The sequence below is a fragment of the Lasioglossum baleicum genome, chromosome 3 (assembly GCF_051020765.1).
Source record: "Lasioglossum baleicum chromosome 3, iyLasBale1, whole genome shotgun sequence".
Classification (NCBI taxonomy): Eukaryota; Metazoa; Arthropoda; class Insecta; order Hymenoptera; family Halictidae; genus Lasioglossum; species Lasioglossum baleicum.
Window position 1 is genome coordinate 12,222,917 of NC_134931.1, and position 18,193 is coordinate 12,241,109.

The 18,193-nt window shown below is 38.1% G+C and overlaps 3 protein-coding genes across 4 annotated transcripts; 1 reads left to right on the forward strand and 2 right to left on the reverse strand.

Moving 5' to 3' along the window:
- Positions 1 to 518: 518 nt before the first annotated feature.
- On the reverse strand, positions 519 to 6,368 carry LOC143207481 (uncharacterized). The gene is made up of 6 exons (XM_076421018.1): positions 6,085 to 6,368; positions 5,956 to 6,014; positions 5,327 to 5,500; positions 4,495 to 4,698; positions 3,192 to 3,478; positions 519 to 658 (listed from the first exon to the last, which is right to left on the reverse strand). The coding sequence occupies exons 1-6, from the start codon at positions 6,110 to 6,112 to the stop codon at positions 637 to 639; spliced, it is 774 nt and encodes a 257-aa protein (XP_076277133.1). The 5' UTR covers positions 6,113 to 6,368; the 3' UTR covers positions 519 to 636.
- A 272-nt stretch (positions 6,369 to 6,640) lies between these two features.
- Positions 6,641 to 13,451, forward strand: LOC143207479 (uncharacterized). Its single transcript, XM_076421008.1, has 3 exons — positions 6,641 to 6,746; positions 10,225 to 10,798; positions 11,079 to 13,451. The coding sequence occupies exons 2-3, from the start codon at positions 10,268 to 10,270 to the stop codon at positions 11,982 to 11,984; spliced, it is 1,437 nt and encodes a 478-aa protein (XP_076277123.1). The 5' UTR covers positions 6,641 to 6,746; positions 10,225 to 10,267; the 3' UTR covers positions 11,985 to 13,451.
- On the reverse strand, positions 12,967 to 18,188 carry LOC143207478 (putative cytochrome P450 6a13). 2 transcript variants are annotated; one of them, XM_076421006.1, is made up of 7 exons: positions 18,097 to 18,188; positions 16,821 to 17,029; positions 15,802 to 16,171; positions 14,731 to 15,071; positions 14,139 to 14,372; positions 13,485 to 13,736; positions 12,967 to 13,410 (listed from the first exon to the last, which is right to left on the reverse strand). In XM_076421006.1, the coding sequence occupies exons 2-7, from the start codon at positions 17,002 to 17,004 to the stop codon at positions 13,244 to 13,246; spliced, it is 1,548 nt and encodes a 515-aa protein (XP_076277121.1). In that variant the 5' UTR covers positions 17,005 to 17,029; positions 18,097 to 18,188; the 3' UTR covers positions 12,967 to 13,243. The 2 variants fall into 2 exon arrangements, with proteins under 2 accessions (XP_076277121.1, XP_076277122.1); XM_076421007.1 differs by lacking the exon at positions 18,097 to 18,188 and adding an exon at positions 17,816 to 17,891.
- Positions 18,189 to 18,193: the final 5 nt, after the last annotated feature.

Below are 18,193 nucleotides of genomic sequence, written 5' to 3' on the forward strand. Positions count from 1 at the left end.
ATGAAGCTAGATGAATATTTTTCTGCTTCATTAACCGAGACTTCATTCCATACTTTCGGCCATTAGGACAAACACAGCTCTGTGGTGTTTAATTCAATAGGTCAAAATACGTGCAGCGCATGACTTTCGTATATGTAGTCACTGGGCAAATGCGTCATAGCGCTTTTGCTCTAGAAAGGTCCTGATTTGTTGAAGCGTGACCACACGTTTGGAGGGGTAAGTCACGATTTCAATGTAAATGTCAGCGAACGTGACTAAAACGTATTAATGATAAAAGATCATTGACGTAAGAGCGCTTTCCGGGACAGCGCAGCGGAGAGATTAAAGTGTCGACTAGGAAAAGCTTCTGAAAATCAATCAACTGTATCTTGTATACAATTTATCCATGAAAACAATTATTTTTATTACATTTTTCATTCTCGGAGTAAGAGTTTTACAATAGAAAAGTCGTTGATTTATTTCTCGTATATATATATTGTATATTTATCGAATCTCGCATCCTCGATCTCCAATCCGACAATCGTTCATCATATCAAAAAAGTATCGCGGTTGCAGTGTAAATTTATATCTAATTAATAACTATTACATGCAATATTTCATATTTCTGTACGCCTTTCTAGTACCATTGGTCGTCGTTCATTTTTGATCGTGTACGCATCTGTAAAAAGAAGAGTAAGATAACTATAATAATCAAAGATATAGACTTTCATTAGCTAAATTGTAATGTGATAGTTTTATAGGTGATCAATATATATAGTGATCATTTTAGTTGAATGTCACTTGAAATAGTTTTCAATTTACAAGCGGTTTCTCTGTTCCATTTATTAACTATCGCGTTACTACTTTACGTACCTCTGGCGACAGTATAATTGAAAGTGATTGACTGGTTGCGAGAACGACGAGACATACATAAATATGAACCTTGAGCCTTATGGGAACTATTTAATTCAAAAGCCTACCAGGATAATCCACTAGTTTTAAAAAGTAAGTGAAAGTAAATGAAATTAACTAATTGTGGATCGTTAAGAGACTTCACGTTCATAAAGATCAATCTTACTAAAATGTATGCATCATTTCAGAAATATTCAAGAACAGTTCTTTTTGCAATAAGTCCAAAAGAAAGAATCGGGTAGCTCTATCATCGTTGCAACAAATAATCGATGAAGTAGACCTTGGCATATTTGTTTATGCTTGTTATTGTTTTCCATTGTTCTCGCATGTTTGTAGGCACTCGTTCACTATCTATACAGTTCGATGCATGCAATCTACCGCGTAAAAAGAGTTCACTGAAAAAAACATGCTACTTTTTGTTGAGAACTTGACTGTCATCCGAACTAAAGCTAACTTTTGCCAGTCATTTCCAAGCAAACAATGCTTATTTCCAAGCAGAAGACACGAGCATCTGCATAACTTGACTATTCATAATTCGTATAAGCCGTGTGCGCGAAAATATACGGAATCAGTAACAACGTGACACTATTACGTTTATGCGAAGTCATATCTTCGATATTCACACAAAGTTGCGAAATCAAGTTCGGTAATAGCTTCGAATAATTATTTGATTACGTTGGTATCTGATTTGTGTTACGTTCTGACCCATTCTAGTTGGGAAAACATTTCCTAGCAATCACTATAATTACTATTATTTTTCAATATTATTAGACGTCAATTACTATTATTTCTTGGCATAGTCGGCACTAATAACAAAAAGATAGATTAGAAAGAGAAAAGGGAATTTTTAACGTTCAATATCAGAAATCCAGACTAGATCACAATAAGATAAAAATACTGCTAACTCCAGTTAATATAGACGTTTCCTAGTAGTTTACAAATTTCAATATGCCATAAATGCCAAAGATCTGCAGTCTAATAAAAGAATTTTTGACGATCAATATAAGAAATCCAGACTAGATCACAATAAGATCAAAATACTGCTAATTCCAGTTAATATAGACGTTTTCTAGTAGCTTACAAATCTCAATATGCCATAAATGCCTAAAGATCCACAGTCTAATAAAAGAATTTTTGACGATCAATATAAGAAATCCAGACTAGATCACAATAAGATCAAAATACTGCTAATTCCAGTTAATATAGACGTTTTCTAGGAGTTTATAAACCTCAATATGCCATAAATGCAAGATCCATAGTCTAATGATAACAGACACATCACCGGACGGCTAGGCTAATTTTTCTGTTAGAAACTAGCCTAAGCACGCTATAGATCGGGTGATAATGAACCAGGTGAACCGGGTTGACGTTAAAAAGATCTGTCAGAATCCACGTTTGGCATCGTATCCTGTCGCAGGCAGTTGGCAAGTATGAAAAGTTGCAAGCTCGACGCGCGTGGCAATGTTTGTAGAGGTCACACGCTGCCATTCGCGTTTGTCCTCGCTTTGAATGGTTCCGTCTTAAGTGGATAACCCTGTAGAGCTGCCTATGAAAGGTTCACAATGCAAGATCCCGTGTAGATAGACACATATTGCTGTTCCGGAAGAACAATGACACAGCTACCGAATGCTAAACTTCCAACGTCCGTGAGATTCGCGAAGAAAGTTCTTTGTCACGTCTAACTTTCTTCGGAACTCCTTAATCCTTTCGCGACCATGAACATTCTTTGCAAGTCCTTCTTTTACTTGGATGAACTTTTTATCCAAGATTAACCGTCTCCTTTGAAGCACCAATGAAAAGTACTATAATTCAATGTGTTCAATAAATTCGCCCCGTTTCGTACGTAACTGGAGTCAAAATAGCTTCGAGTCTTCAAAAGGTTAAATTATGTCATTGAAGCACGTCGATTGTGTATGCGGGGCAATGATTTGCATTATATTCGGCAGCGTAATTTGCATTACTCGGAAACATATTAATCGGTAGCTATGTTCATAGCTACATGCTGCCGAATAATGCAAATTACGCCTCGTAAACGACAAAATAGGACTTTTGAGAGCGATAGCGCCCTAGTTCGATCTTTTATCTAGCGTTTTTGACTACTGACAACCCCCATTTTTGTATTATCGAGAAATGAGAACGCGAATTCCGCACCCTTGCAATCCTGGAAACGAGTCTACCGCCTTAAATTACTTTTCCAAAAATTGGTTATTTCTAGGGTCATTGGAGGCATGTCATCTAGCCTAGACCAATTTCGCTGTTGTGTGATTCTGTTCCTGGAACAACGACGTAAAGTTAATTACCGTTTCATGACTCTCATCCTCCTGAAGTTCTCCAGTCGCCTTTTGTTCCTGTTAGCATTGACTTTCGCCTCGGTAGCGGCGGCGTTCGCTTTGGCAGCGGCCCGGTTCGTGTTAGTGAGTTCTTGTTTAGCGACTTTCAACTGATTCGACAATTCTTCGACCCGCCTCCTTGCCGCGTCCAACAATTCCTCTTTCTCCCGCATGGTTTTTTGAGCACCGCTTGCGGCCGCCTGCGCGTTCGCTGCATTCGCTTTGGCCGTTTGCACCGCGTGTGTCAGCGTCTTTAACTGCACTCGCACCCATGGAAACAGAACACAGCTATGTGATCGACGCGTGCGAATCAATAATCCGAGAAATTGTTTCGCGGAACCCGTAAGGTTATATATTACGTGCGCCAATAATACAATGATTCACGCCGGAACTTTCTCAATACGCGATCGGGAGATCAACGATCTTGATCGATCTATTATGGGAACACAGAGTGAAAGAAATTCGAGGCGCTTTGATAGAATGTTGGGATCAGACTGCGGATTTTATGCGTTTACAGCGGGTCGGTCTCCCGAGACTTGAGAAATAGTTGCATAACAGATCCTGGGATAATATTTTACCAATTTTATAATGTCAGGATGTGAACAGAAAGAAAACCAAACGCTTTACTGCATCTATGAGAAAGAAAATGGATTCATAAAATTTCAAATGATTTTTCAGGTTCTTCGAAACGACATAGAACTTCTAATAATGGAAACGCATTGTCGCTGGGTTACATTTTCTTTTATAAAGATCCCCAGTCTGATTATGACAAGAATTTTCTACTTAATAGGGTCAATTTCGATCCTTATGAATCTTTCATGAACCTTTGTCCTTTGTGTACAGTTACGTAACAATTTCTTACACAAATTTCAATGTTCATCAATTCTACTCTAAGAGAAAAATTTGCCTCTGCAATTATGAGTCCTACTAAGTTGCAAACGTAGTTCGAAAGTTACTAATCCTTGGTGAGGCGGGTTTTTTGTTGTGTTCTACACATTTACATAAGCTGCAGATATATCAAATCTGCGGTCAATTCATTGTACTTTGGATCGTGTTTGCAATGCATTTAGTTTGTTATTAGGTCACAAAATTTTATGCAAATCCCTCTTTCATTTTTTATCAAACTAAAACGCATTTATTAATCGTTTGATTCCTGGGCAGAAAATTTGTTGATGATAATATCCTACAATTATTTGTTAGTAAATTGCAAATGTTAAAATTACGCAGCCTACGTGTTAGGGACTATTCCATAGTGTTTTATCGAGCACGTTACCTGGTCTTGAGATTGGTGCGCTGCTTGCACGGCAGCGTTGACATTCGTTTGTTCGCGCTCTAAGGATGAGGACTCTTCTTGCACGACCGATTGAGCTTCCTTTACCTCTTCTTGCAACTCCGTCACCAATAGCTTTTTACGCGAGAGCACTTCGTCCACAGCTTTCGCAGCCTGCACTGCTTTTTCGGCTAGTTGTGTCTTCACCTGAACATCAAATCGTTCTTCGGTAATTTTCACAGAACATTTATAAAAAAAAATTAACATTATAAAATTGACATCAAAGCTTTTAATTTTTTCTCATTTTGAGAAAACTTTTCTATCGTTAACACAAATTCAAAATTATTCTCGTGAAGTAAAGAATTGTTGTCGTTAATTGATCGTAACGTGAGAATTATAGTGTAACGATTTGTTGCGTAACAGTAATCACTGTGAAAACCATCTAGGATACTCACAAGGAATCACTTTGTGGGAAAACCATATTTATTACACAGATTAAATCTATTCAGACTTAATAATTCATACATACAAGAAACACAAAACGTTTGAATTGAATAAATAATTAACTCGCATTTCTTATAGTTTCCTGTTTGAAGATCCACTACGTTCGTTTCGATTTTGCAAAAGTTAAAACGTTTGCCGCAAAGAGAATAGTTCGCTCTATATCAGATTATTAATTATTAATTATTAAACGAGACAGATGTAAATAGATATAAGGTACAAAATTTATGAATACCATTAATGTTTTCTGTTTTTAATTATGCAGTCTTTTTTGCGAATAATACCTAATAACTAGCTCCTAAAAAACTATCGCATGGCATGGAAATAAGTATACTTGATGCGCGGCCTGCTGTCCAGCGATGTTCTGAGCATCTGAGGCTGCTTTGGCTTCCTGCGCAGCTTTCTGTGCAAGGCTGCTACTTTTTTGTTCCGGAGTTTTCTTATCACTATTGCGACAAGTGTGACCCCCATTATTCTCTCCATTCACGTAACGCACCTCCCTCTGATTCTAACAAAACAAAAGAACCACAAAATTCAGAAACGAAGTTAACATAAAATCACTTTTACGACCTCATGATATAAGACAGACATTTATGCAAATTTTTTATCATATTTTCGTTTTTCTTGCAGCCTAGAGATATGGCTCTGGTTTTGTAATAACTAGACTGCGGATCTTTATGCATTTGTGCCTTATGAAAATTTTCAAAAAATGCTGGAGTATTAAAAATTCAGCAGAATTTTATACGATTTTTATTTATTTTGGATCTGCAAATGCTAATTACCAATGAAAATAGTATTTTATTTGGTAGCACTTTCTTAAAATTTGTCTACGAAAACTGAAAATTGCATAAACATCCCTGCATAAAATTGCTGAAGGTTAATTGAATATATGATTTGGAGCGTAAGATATACGAAAATATTAATCCAGTAAATGAGTGGCCGGAAAAAGGTTGTTGGACTTACTGCACTAATTGGGATCTTATGATACCTTCCGCAATCAAGGTTCTCAATCATCAGCATTACTATAACAAAATAACGTGCAGTTATTTTGGTTATGTGAGGGTGAATCGCTGAATTTCGGGGAGAACTCACCGATATAGAGGATATAAAGCAAGTACATGCTGCAGGCGATCAATTTAGGTGAATGCGGGGCTGTAGTTCGTATAAATCATCATATACCAAGGTGTCAAATTACTATAGTATTATTATAATATGGTGCGAGGATGTACGTCGACAAGGGAAACAAAATGAAACGCGACTGTATCGAATTTTGTATATCGAGATGCTCGATTTCAAATTACTTTCGAGCATTCCACAATAAATTAGCTTTGAAATATTTCATTGCTTTTTTTAATTTATTATAGCTAGACTGCGGATATTTATGCGAAATGAAAATTGTCTGTATTCATTAAAAGATACAGAAGCTACGTATATTTATTTCTCTCCTTAATCGTTTGAACAAGTCGGAAATAATACAATAGTATTTTTAAATTCTTGGGAAAAAGAGTGGGGGGAATATTGATATAGACAATTGTCTACATATTTTCTTTTGCAACTTGAGGAAAAACACAGCAATGTAAAATGTAATCGTTGTTTGCACTGTCCTCAACCCCTTCCGCAACTACCATCAGCTTACACTACAAGAGCTATAAGAACTCCAATGATCAAGTAAGTGGTATCAGTTCTTAGTTGTTTCCTTGAGCAAAGACACCATCGATTCTTCAACCGCTCGACCGGTCCAGCTATTATACTAGGTGAGTACCAAACACTGCATCTTAACATCTCAAAACTGTGATGACTCGGCTGTGGATCTTTATGCAAATCCTCATCTCCATTATTTTACAAAAATGAAAATAAGGAAATTCTTGAAAGCTAATAAGTGCAAGATGATTTAGTTAATTTATTAGATTAGGAATGACAACGCTTTCATGTCAAACGTGCTGGAGCAAAAGGTTTTTCCTGGGCTTTTTAAGTTTGTAATTGCTCGAAAAATTGTTCTTATTTATTGGTTCATTTTCATAATATTAATGCTACAAAAGAACCAATCAACGAAGTTACTATTCATAGTTTCATGGCATGTGTGATTTATATCTTACATGAAAGGAACAAATTGCAAAATATGTGCTCAATACGCTTTCACTGAGTTAGGGTGCTGGGGAATTTATTTAATTGCATTCATCGCACTATTCAACATTTCAGACATGTTGTTTAATAACAATCAGTTGCAGTAATTGCTTTTTCCACAGTTTGCATATCTACATATCTATAATTAAGACTAGATAGAGTTTTCAGAATTATTTAAGGTATTATTAAGTTTATTGAAGTTGTCGGCTCATTATGAGACAAATCTTTATGCAAAATAAAAATTTTCCATTCGAATTGCAACAAACTGGAGTGACATGCAAATTTGTTTTCTTTCTCAACATGTTTAACAGCTAGAAAATAATATAACAGTATTTTTAAATTCTACTAATGTCGTGTGTTGCTATTTTAAATTTCATCTTCCCATTTCTGTCATAAATGCATAAAATCCGCTGTCCACTCATTATTGTCTGAAAATGAAAAATATTATAATTACATACATTTTCATTTTTGCAGTCATCACAAATAAATTTTAGGTTCACATTTGACCATTCACAATATAAAAATTGTTACTTATCTTCCCGGGAGATTAATCAAATAAATCACTGCTAAGCAAAATCTTCTTCTACGACCATTTTCGAAAGGTACTCTAAATGCGGTGATCATAAAACGCATTGTGCAGTATTACTCACGTTTGAAACATTTACTGAGAAAGTCAATTCCTTGACATATTTTCATAATTTTTTTCTAAATCTCAATAGAATGGTTTCTCGTGGGTATGAATGAAGTAAACGAATGTATGCATGCATTTACCACTCCTCCGATTGTGTCTAAAGTATAGTATAACGGATTGAAGTGTAGAATCTGAAGTATGAAATCCTTCCTTCGGTGCGTTTACCTATTGCCATGGTGCGTTTTTCTGTTTCGCAATAGCAGAATTTTAGTGCCGGCCTTTCGTCGTATTTGTAGTCATAAAATTGGTCCACGTACTCCTTTCGCAAGCCGGAGTATTTCAGTTTTTCGTTCAGCTTTTTTATTACAGTTGCGTTACATTGTGTCCCGTTAATTATACACTGCGTCGGCCATAAATCATCACGCAACCGAAAATGGGATGATACTTCGTACGGAGCTATTGCAAAATTACAGGACGAAAGTTCAAATTTCGTTTTTAAAAGATCGAGCTTAATGAATTGAAATAATTTAAACAGTACTAATAATGCAGAGAGTTCATAGAACAATACCATGTATAAATGAAAGCTGTATAAACATTACTTTTGAAACACGAAATGTCTTCGAAGTTAGGAATTGTTTTTCGAAAAGGACTATCTCGGAAACTACACGTGCGAATTAAAGAGAGTCCGTGGGTTCGTGTTCAGCCTATGAAGGATCTTTTAAGAACGTTTACCCAAAGTTAGTTACGCGTCGAACAGTGTATCGAATCGGATTCGAAAGGGTACCTGAGAAAAAAGCGTTTCTTGTTGAAGAAACTTTGCCTTATTTTAACACGCGCGTAGAATCGCACGTAGCCGCAGATAAGATCTGCCAGCGGCGGCTTAATTATGCACTCACATACTGCTGCTTTTCAGAGCGCGACGGAACTAGACTTTTGGTTTTGAACCGGCGGCGGTAATTGCGACAGAGTTGCGCCGGAAAGGTGGAACGTGCGTCATGAATATTTTACGTCAATCCGGAATTTCGTAAAGAGACATGCAATCAATATTCCCCAGAGTTTGTATACGAATTAACCCCGTTAGGCGCGACTATTCGATTATGATCCGTTCGATTGCGCAACCTGCTATATTTATTTCGTATCGGCTAGAATGAAAGTAAATACCTTGTGTAACGAACGATGAAATTTCTTGCCGCCCTGTTCCGTGACCTGAACGCTACTGATCGAAATGATATTGATATTGACATTGTTTTTACATCGTTTTCGAAACCGCAGGTGTTAAAGTTTCCTCTCAAAAATAATCTTCATTGATTTCTATGCATTTTCTTCATCTTGCGAGAGGTCAACTGATCAATGATACAGCGGTTGAAAGTTTCGGGTTCAAAGTAGAGCTACAATTATTAATTGTGAAAGTCACAACGAATTATTTCGGACACTTACGGAAATAGACTCGTTTCCAGGATTGCAAGGGTGCGGGACGCGCCTTCTCATTTCTCGATAATTCAAAGATGGGGTTTTTAGTCCTCAAAAGCGCTAGAGAAATTATCAATCTAGGCCGCCATCGCCTTCAAAACTCCTATTTTTACGATTACGAGGCGTAATTTTCATTATTGGGCAGCTGTCGCAGCTTCATGCTTCCGACTAATGCAAATTACGCTGCCGAATAATGCAAATTACGCCACGTAAGCGTAAGAATAGGACTTTTGTCTTATGTAAAAATTTAGATCTTTTAAATCCCCATCTTTGCATTATGGAGAAATGAGAAGGCGCATCCCGCACCCTTGCAATCCTGGAAACGAGTCTACCCCCTTAATAGACTGACTGATTTATTGCAATTGAGTAATCTCATTTATAATTTACCGTTTACGGTATTCAAGATCGAGCGATAGTAGGTCAAGGGGAATTTCTCTTAATGTTATGGTCACGCACTATAGCACTATGTATCTAAATTGGTATATCAATTAGAGTTGTCTTCCTTGAAATGTGGGAACCAGAAATGACTGAATTAATTTGTCGATTTAAAATATATAAAAATAGTGTAATTTCTTCGTTTTTCCTTATTAAGGTATTTTCTTAAATTGTGTAAAAAAACTGCAGACACTTTTACTGTAGAATGTATGTACAAATACTGTACCTTGAGGTCTTGTAGTCGAATATATTCGTATACTCTTCAACTTCTCGCTGTACGATTTTCATTCATCAAGTATTACATTTTCTATAACACTGACTGGCATATTCATGACTAGACAGCGGAACTTCACTTTCTTTCTCAATATTTTTAATAGGTTGAAAATGACATAACTGTATTTTTAAATTCTTCTAATGTTTTTACTGTTTCAAATTACTCCTACATATTTTTATCATAAATGCATAAATGTCCGCTGTCTGTTCAAGACTCTCAATATTCAAGCAAGAATAATCCTGCGTGTTACCATCGTTATCTCAACTTTCCTAACATCCCCAAAACTTTCTGTCCACAGAAGCAGTTGATCCGGAACACAGGGCCATTCAACAACCTCAACAATGAAGAAAGTAGTGCTATTACTAAGCTGTCTTTGCCTAGCACACGGTGGTCCAACAAAAAAGCAAGTGTTGGACTCACAATTAGGTGGTTACGACTACGAGTATGCCCAACGTGAGCCATCATTAGGCCTGTCGGACTCGGCATCATATTTGGACGCGGAGCCAGGACCACCAGCAGCGGCGCTAGCTCCGGCTCGAGCTCCTTTGAAACCAGGATTTAGCGTGGGCGGTCCTTTATCCAGCATCGCGAAAGGCGCAGCGGAGCAGGCTCACACTCAGTTGAGCAACCAGCAACAGGCTGCGGGACAGGCCGCGTACGTTGCGAAAAACACGTTGGCGCAAGCGGCGGCTGCATCGGCCGCCACTGCAGCCGCTGCACTTGCTGGCAAGCAGATCGTGGTGCAGGGCCTGGAACAACAGTCGAGGGATGCCCACGTGGCGGTGGACGGCGAGAATTTGCAGTTGCAGCAGGCGGAACGCTCGGCAAATGCAGCACGCACTTCCGCGAAGCAGGCGATGCATCAGCTGCAGGCAAGGGCCGAAACAAACAGCTACAGCAGTGCACGGTTAAATCTAAAATCTGTACGATTAAATAAGTCAGCTCCACTCTTCTCGCAAGTGTCTTGAGCTCGGCGAAGCTGCCTTACCCTTATAGTTATGGCAAAAATGGATGTTCTTGGGAAATAAGATGTCCTGCGTTAACCGAACACAACTGTATCGTTTGTAAACAGAAATAATTCGATCAGAAATGTAATTTTTATCCTATTAACTTTTTCATTACTGTTATAACAGTTATGGTCTTTGGTTGCAGGTAATCACGGCAGCTTTGAACGCAGCTCAGACTACGGCGGACCGCGCCGCACAGGCTGCGGCTGAAGCTGCGGCTGAATTGGCTGCTCAAACCACCATGTTGGGCCAGGCTAAGGCGCGAGCTGAAACTGTTGACGAGCAGCTAACTGCTGCACGTTTGGACTACGAAAGCACGGAAAATGCAGCTGAAAAGGCCGCGACCGCAGCTGCAGCCGCGCAGAACAATGCACAAGCTGCAGCTGCTAGCGTGGCCGACAGTGCTGGAAACTCTGCGCTTTTGAGCCATCAACCCGTTGAAGCTACACCGCCAGTGAAACTACCCCAGAACACGCCTATCAGACAGCCCATCATCGTCGATCCTCGCGAAGGTCTTCAGGAATCTGCTCTCCTCTCTGGTGGAGCCCTCAAACAAACTGCTGGTCTCCTTTCAGCTGGTGCGTTGAAGGAGTCGGGCGGTCTCCTCGCGTCAGAACCTCTTGGACCCGGTCCTCTTCAGGCTTCAGGTCCGCTTCTCGGCCAAGGACAGCTACTAGGTGGTCATCTTCAAGGTCCTCTTCAAGGTCCCCTTCAAGGTCAACTTCAAGGTCCCCTTCAAGGTCAACTTCACGGCTCCCTTGAAGGCTCCCTTCGAGGCCCTCTTCAAGGTCCTCTTGTCGGACCCGGCTCGCTACAGGAAGCTGGCCACCTTCGAGGACCCTCAGGTCTTCTATCGGCTGCTGCTCTGCAAAAAGCCGGTGGTCTTGGAGGTCTCGGCGGTCTCGATGAACGTGGTGCTCTCCTAGCTTCCGGAGCGGCTGCGGAAGCTGCCGGTCTTCGCGCATCCAATGGACTCTTTCGGTCCGAACTGATTACTCTAGCGAACTCCTTACCTGCTGACGGCTACGACGCCAAAGGCTACCGCTACTAGCTTCCCTGTTGATTCGACGCTCCAGTGGAATCTAGTTGTTGCTCCTTAACACATTGTTGACCAGAGAAGCCGATTAGCGTCTTTCGTTCCTTGAACATCGTCTGCCGGAGACGCTGATCTGCGATTCTCAGTTTGAGAATGTTATTTAACGGCTAGTAGCTTTCAATTCTCACATGTCGGTGACCTGGAAGGTCTGGACGAGGGTTAGGTAAAAAATCTTCCGTACCTGAATTTTCGACTCTTGTGCAAACCGGTAAGCATTTCATTGCGTCCGGTCGACAATGTGTTAAGGTAGTTCTGTATTGTTTGCGTGGACATGGAGCGTATTCGATGATATCACCAACTCCGGATTTGAAATCCAACTCTGAATCGCGTCGTTTCAATTCTCCCTATTTTCAACGGGAAGCAACACGGTCGAATGATGTACTGGAGTTTCACGTCTTCTACACAGAACGCCGCGCCGTGACGTCAACGGATGAAGTAATTAATTTATAATCATCATCTAAAGCACTGTTACTTTTTCATCGTTATTTTACGTAAGATCGTATCTCATCGACAGGCGTCGATTTTCATTGAGGATTGAAAATTCGTGGAAGCTAATATTCATTATTTGGTAAATGTTCATTTATTCTTTAGACCAGTGGTCCCCAACCCCCAGTCCGTGGATCAAATGGTACCGGGCCGCCCAAGGAACATTAAATACAATTATTTAAATACAATTATATTAAAATTATTAAATCAGAACAATCTGAAATATAAACAATTAACATCTCTTCCCCCCCCCCCTTCACCTCAGCGGGCCGCGGTAAAATTATCAAACGTTGACCGGTCCGCGGCGATAAAAAGGTTGGGGAGCACTGCTTTAGACGAGTATCTCCGTTGTTATTACTCGCATAGACTGTATTAATAATTATACATATTCAGTATTCGGTACGATATTGAACGATATCATATAACCGATATATTATTCATCTTCATAATGTATTTGGGAAACAATTGTGGATTTATTTGATATTACAAATTAAATACACGTTCTTTGTAAATTCATTTTGTAGAAATGTCAATTTGGAGATTACGGTCATTGATGTTTCGATTATATCTGACTTGTCTCGTTGAATGGTCTGTAGTTAGGCAAACATATCTTTTATACAACAATGTACATCTTTTCCTTTTCTTTTCTCACACTTATCCGTCCGAAGAGTCTACCCTTCACTATCATCCGTGCCAGGAGAATACGAATCATCACAATTGCGAATAAATCATGGTACAGTTTCGATATATAAATGCACACCCCCTTTTGGTATTAGAAGTAGAGTACCACCTAGATATTCAAAGTTATCTGGTGTGTTTGGTGTAGGTTTTACCCTATGATTCAGCAGCGTATTTACTATAGCGACTTTCACTTGCACCATTCCAAATCGTAAACCTATAACAAAGTAAAACAAATAAAAATTATTCATTCGAAAATATTTTCGAAGATTTTCGGTACACGGTGCTTACCTATGCATATCCTTGGCCCCTCCCCGAAAGGCAGATAAACATACGGATGTCTAGATTTAATGTTTTCCTCGCTGAAACGTTCTGGATCAAACTTCTCTGGTTCTGGATATATTTCCGGATCCCAATGGAGACCATAAACAGGTATTATTAGAGGAGTTCCCACAGGGATGTTCACGTTCGTGGTCTCCAATGTCGTTTCCTTCGTACAGATGCGATTTAGAACACTAAGCGCCGGATATTTCCTCAGAGTTTCTAGACAAAATGAATTATTACCTTAATTTAAACCCAATTTTGTAAACGTTCGACTACTATTGAATATTATGAAGATTACAAATTAATTCGCAACCCTCACAATCATTTAATAGTAACACTATTTTAGATTCCAGTGTGCGAGCAAATTTTTACCTTAATTTAAACTGAATTTTCTAAAGATTCGACGACTATTGAATATTATGGATTATATGTATATTATGAATATTTATTTATTGCATGTGAAATGGAACAAGTGCATCGAGAATGACGAAGATTATTTACAGAACAGAATGTATTTTAATCGTCTAAGGTAACATAATAACGAACGTGCACGTGCGGTGTACGTGCAATGAAAACATACGATATCTACGCCCTGAGGCTAATTTGAATCTGCATACCAACCTGAGACTACTTTGTGTAGATATGGCATGTCATTCAGACCGCTATATGTAATACCGCCATGTTTTTTAACAACAGTTCGAATCTCATCGCGCAGTTTATCTTGAATATCTTGACGTTTTGCTAGTTCGTATAAACAGTACGTGATTGATGTCGACGTTGTCTCGAATCCGGCTATATAAAAGACGTAAGCTTGGGCCGTAGCTTCTGCGAGCGATAATTTGTTCTCCATAGCATCTACAAAGCATAAATAATGACAAGAAATCAATAATAGCCATTAAACATAACTAATTATTAGACTGCGGATCTTTCTGTATTTATAGTAAAATTGAGTAGATGAAAATCAAAAATGTTGAAAAATTTTTAAAACCGAAGATGTCAATATATGATGACTTCTCCTCTATTAAAATCGTTAAGGGAAGGAATAACATTCAATTCAGTTTCTATTTCTTGAAATCGATGCAGATAATTTTTATTTTGCATAAAGATTCGCAGTCTAATTACAGACAGAGTCCGGATTCTTTTACTACTTGTAGACAGATTCCGGACAGAATCCGGACAGAATCCGGTTCATTAATAAAAAAGTGATCATTACTTGCATCAATCTTTCGATTGGCGGACTCATCGTCTGGATCAACGTATCCATCTTTCATCAGTTGCATCAACAAATTCAGAAAATCTTTCCTGATGATATCGTGGGATTGCCGGTGCTCTATTGTGTCTCGAAACATGGTAGTGAAAAATTTTGTGACGCTCCGCTCGTTGTACGGCATCGAAAATAAATCGAAAACCTGCGGCGCGAAAAAGACAAGACCGTTCCAAAGAAGTTTCGGCTCGAATACCTTCTTCGACCAATAACGAAACTCGTTGTTCGGATTGTTAATACTGTCGCAAGTCATCCCAAAAGCTGTCGACATAATGACGTCAAGGGAATATCTGAGAAACAATTTGATAAACCTCGATTTGTAGAACAGATGCGTTGCGAAGAAATATTGATGGGACTGAAATTTCTTAACTTCAATCTCTTGTACGAAATGTTTTACGTGAAGTTACACGAGTTCGAAAATCAAGTTTTCTGTTATAATTCAGTAGAGGTGTGGAAGAACCCAGAAATGTCGAGTCGAGATACGTCGAGACGAGAATTTTTTTAAGATCGAGACGAGTTCTCGATAATGTCAAGAGTCCCAAAAATGTTTGAGATTTTCGAACGTAATTTTTCAAAAATATCGAGATTCTCGAAAGTATCGGGATTCTCAAAAATTTCAGGGTTTTCAGTACTCGATTACCCTTATAAGACTTGCTTTAAAAGCAATCGCGGTATGAGATTTCCGATATTTGAGGCATTTACGAAAAACACATTATAACATTTATTCATTGAATCTTCTTTTTCTAATTCCGGTACTTTCGAGAATCTCGATAATTTTTAAAATCCCGTTAATTTCGAGAATCTCGATAATTTAGAGAATCCTAATTATTTCGAAAATCCCGAAACCTTCGAGAATCTCGAACATTTTCGAAAACCCGGACCGACTCGTCTCGATGTCTTCCCAACCCGACTCGACCATCGAGGTCCTTACATTTTCGGGTTCTCACACACCCTTATAATTTAGTGACTTTTTAATTTTGTGGAGCACAAGCTTTGCAACAACCCTCCATGGCCGCTTACCTTGTGAAAATGTCTTTCACGTCGATCGATTCTTTCGATTCGACTTTGCGGTCAAAGAATTTGTTCAGCGTGTCTCCGGTTTCTTTCAAAATCGGAAATATTTGTTTGATCTTTCCGGACGTGAAAGTCGGCGTCAATTTCACCCTCAGATTCCTCCACTTTTTCCCAGGCAGTTGGAATAGATTGCCCGACAACGGGTCTGTTTCTGGATTGCAGAACATTCCGCGATCGTGGAAATTTGAGAATTCCTTCGCTAATACATCTCGGATCAGGTTGGGATCGGTCAGTATTAAATACGGCCTGTGCAACATGTATACGCCGAGAAGGCGATGCTTCTTGTGTTGTTCGTAAGCATTTTTGAAAAATTCAGCTAGAATGTAGGAACTTCTTCATTAATAAGATGTGCATGTCATTAAACGGGATGACTAAGCGCTACTCGCTCGTAAAGACGTCAACGTAGATTGCGGTTGCACGAAGACTAATGGAAATGGAAATTTCCTAAATATAAACGAAACATTTCAAGGAAAAATGTTAGTCTCAAGTTTCAAAAGATCAGTTCATATTTTTGCTTTAAGTAAAAACATATTCGTGTACCCTTTGGGCTAACGGCTACTTGTGTACCAAATTTCAACATTCTATGTCTTCTGTGTTTGGGGTTTTTTTTACCGTTACAGAGAACAGAGGAACTGACAATTACATATATACATATAGATTTTAAAGTTTTGTTCGCAAAGGGTTCCCCATTGTCTATTGTGGAATAAAATTTGTTGAAACGTTATTACTAGACGGCGGATCTTTATGCAAAATAAACATTTTCTACCTGATTTGCAACTAACTGGGGTGCAATAGAAATTTATTTTCTTTCTTAATATGTTTAATAGGTCGAAAATAATATAAGAGTGTTTTTAAATTCTTCTAATGTTTTCACTGCGTCGAATTACACCTACTCATTTTCGTTATAAATGCATAATATCCGCCGTCTATTTATTTCAATTTGATTCGATTCTTTCAACACTTACCACTTGATAATTTACCAGTCAGAAGTGGCAACATGTTACCAGTAGGGAACGTTGGTTCCACATTATATACTCCCTTTTTACGCCAGAAAGTAAAGACGAAAAGTTTATAATATATGTATAAACCAGTGATTATGAGAATCAGTGCACCAACAATTTCAGTTAACATCCACGTCTCCAGTAACATTGTGATTAACTATATTATCTGCGCTCTGCAATACGTGAGGAAATATTTTACTTTCTGACGTATATCTTTCGCAACTATCATTTATTTAGTTTCATTTTATTATTAATCCCTGAGTAGACTTTCAAGAATGAAAGCTCAAATAGAAAATGGTACGATTAACCGGATCCCGATTATAAACAAATATGCGTTTAAATATGATTATATTATGAAGGGAAATAAATTTTCAAAAATAAACAATTTATTTTGGCCATCAGACCTTAATTTATCCGGACTGTTTGTCTCCCGATCAAGCCGGTTAATCGAGGTCCTACTGTATTTAACATTTATTTTGGTTGGATTAATAAATGGAAATTAATTTTTCTTTGTTGAATCGAAAATATCGCGAGATAGTAAAAGTTAATTGAAATCTTCAAATTATATGTATATGTACATAGAGTGGTACGCAGTGAATAATTAGAATGAATCGCAAAAGAAGAGCACGGTCTACATAGTTTATGCAAGGATTAATTCGATCTGGTTATCAAACATAATTTATTTTGCAAGATTAAATATAATTATGTTGTAATGCTAAAATAGTAGTTACTCGATATATGTTCCTGTAATGATCGACGTAATAGTGCATGAAATGGAAACATGAGCCGTTGGATATGTCAACAGACTCTTATTTGAAAGTGTTAGAAACTTTATTGCAGGAGAACCACATCGCGCTCGAAGATCACAATTTTGCAATATTTTCGTATCATTTTTGAAAACATGTCTCGAAGTACCTTGTTGCATATTAATTAAAAAGATCGAATTTATAAATACTTACAGATCATAGAACTCTTCCAGAAAAAATTTGTATATCGTCACAGAACAATGTCTAATTATCACTATAACTGTAATTGCTTTAATTCAATTGTTCGACAACAAGGTAGAAATAAAAAGTGTTATTTAATACTGTTATAAAATTTAAAAATCAATATGTTATTTAATTTCGCTGTGAATATTAACAAGATACTGATAAAAATGAAGTAAAAATTGAAGTAGTTAAAAATCGCATCAGGATAATCGATTATATTAGTATATTGTGTAATCTCGGGTAAAACTTACTTCATTCGGTGTATATCCGCAAGCGAACTGCGGAAGGAAGTCTGTCCTCCTCGCATTTTATAAGCGATGACTATGTGGAATATTTTTAGATTCCTGT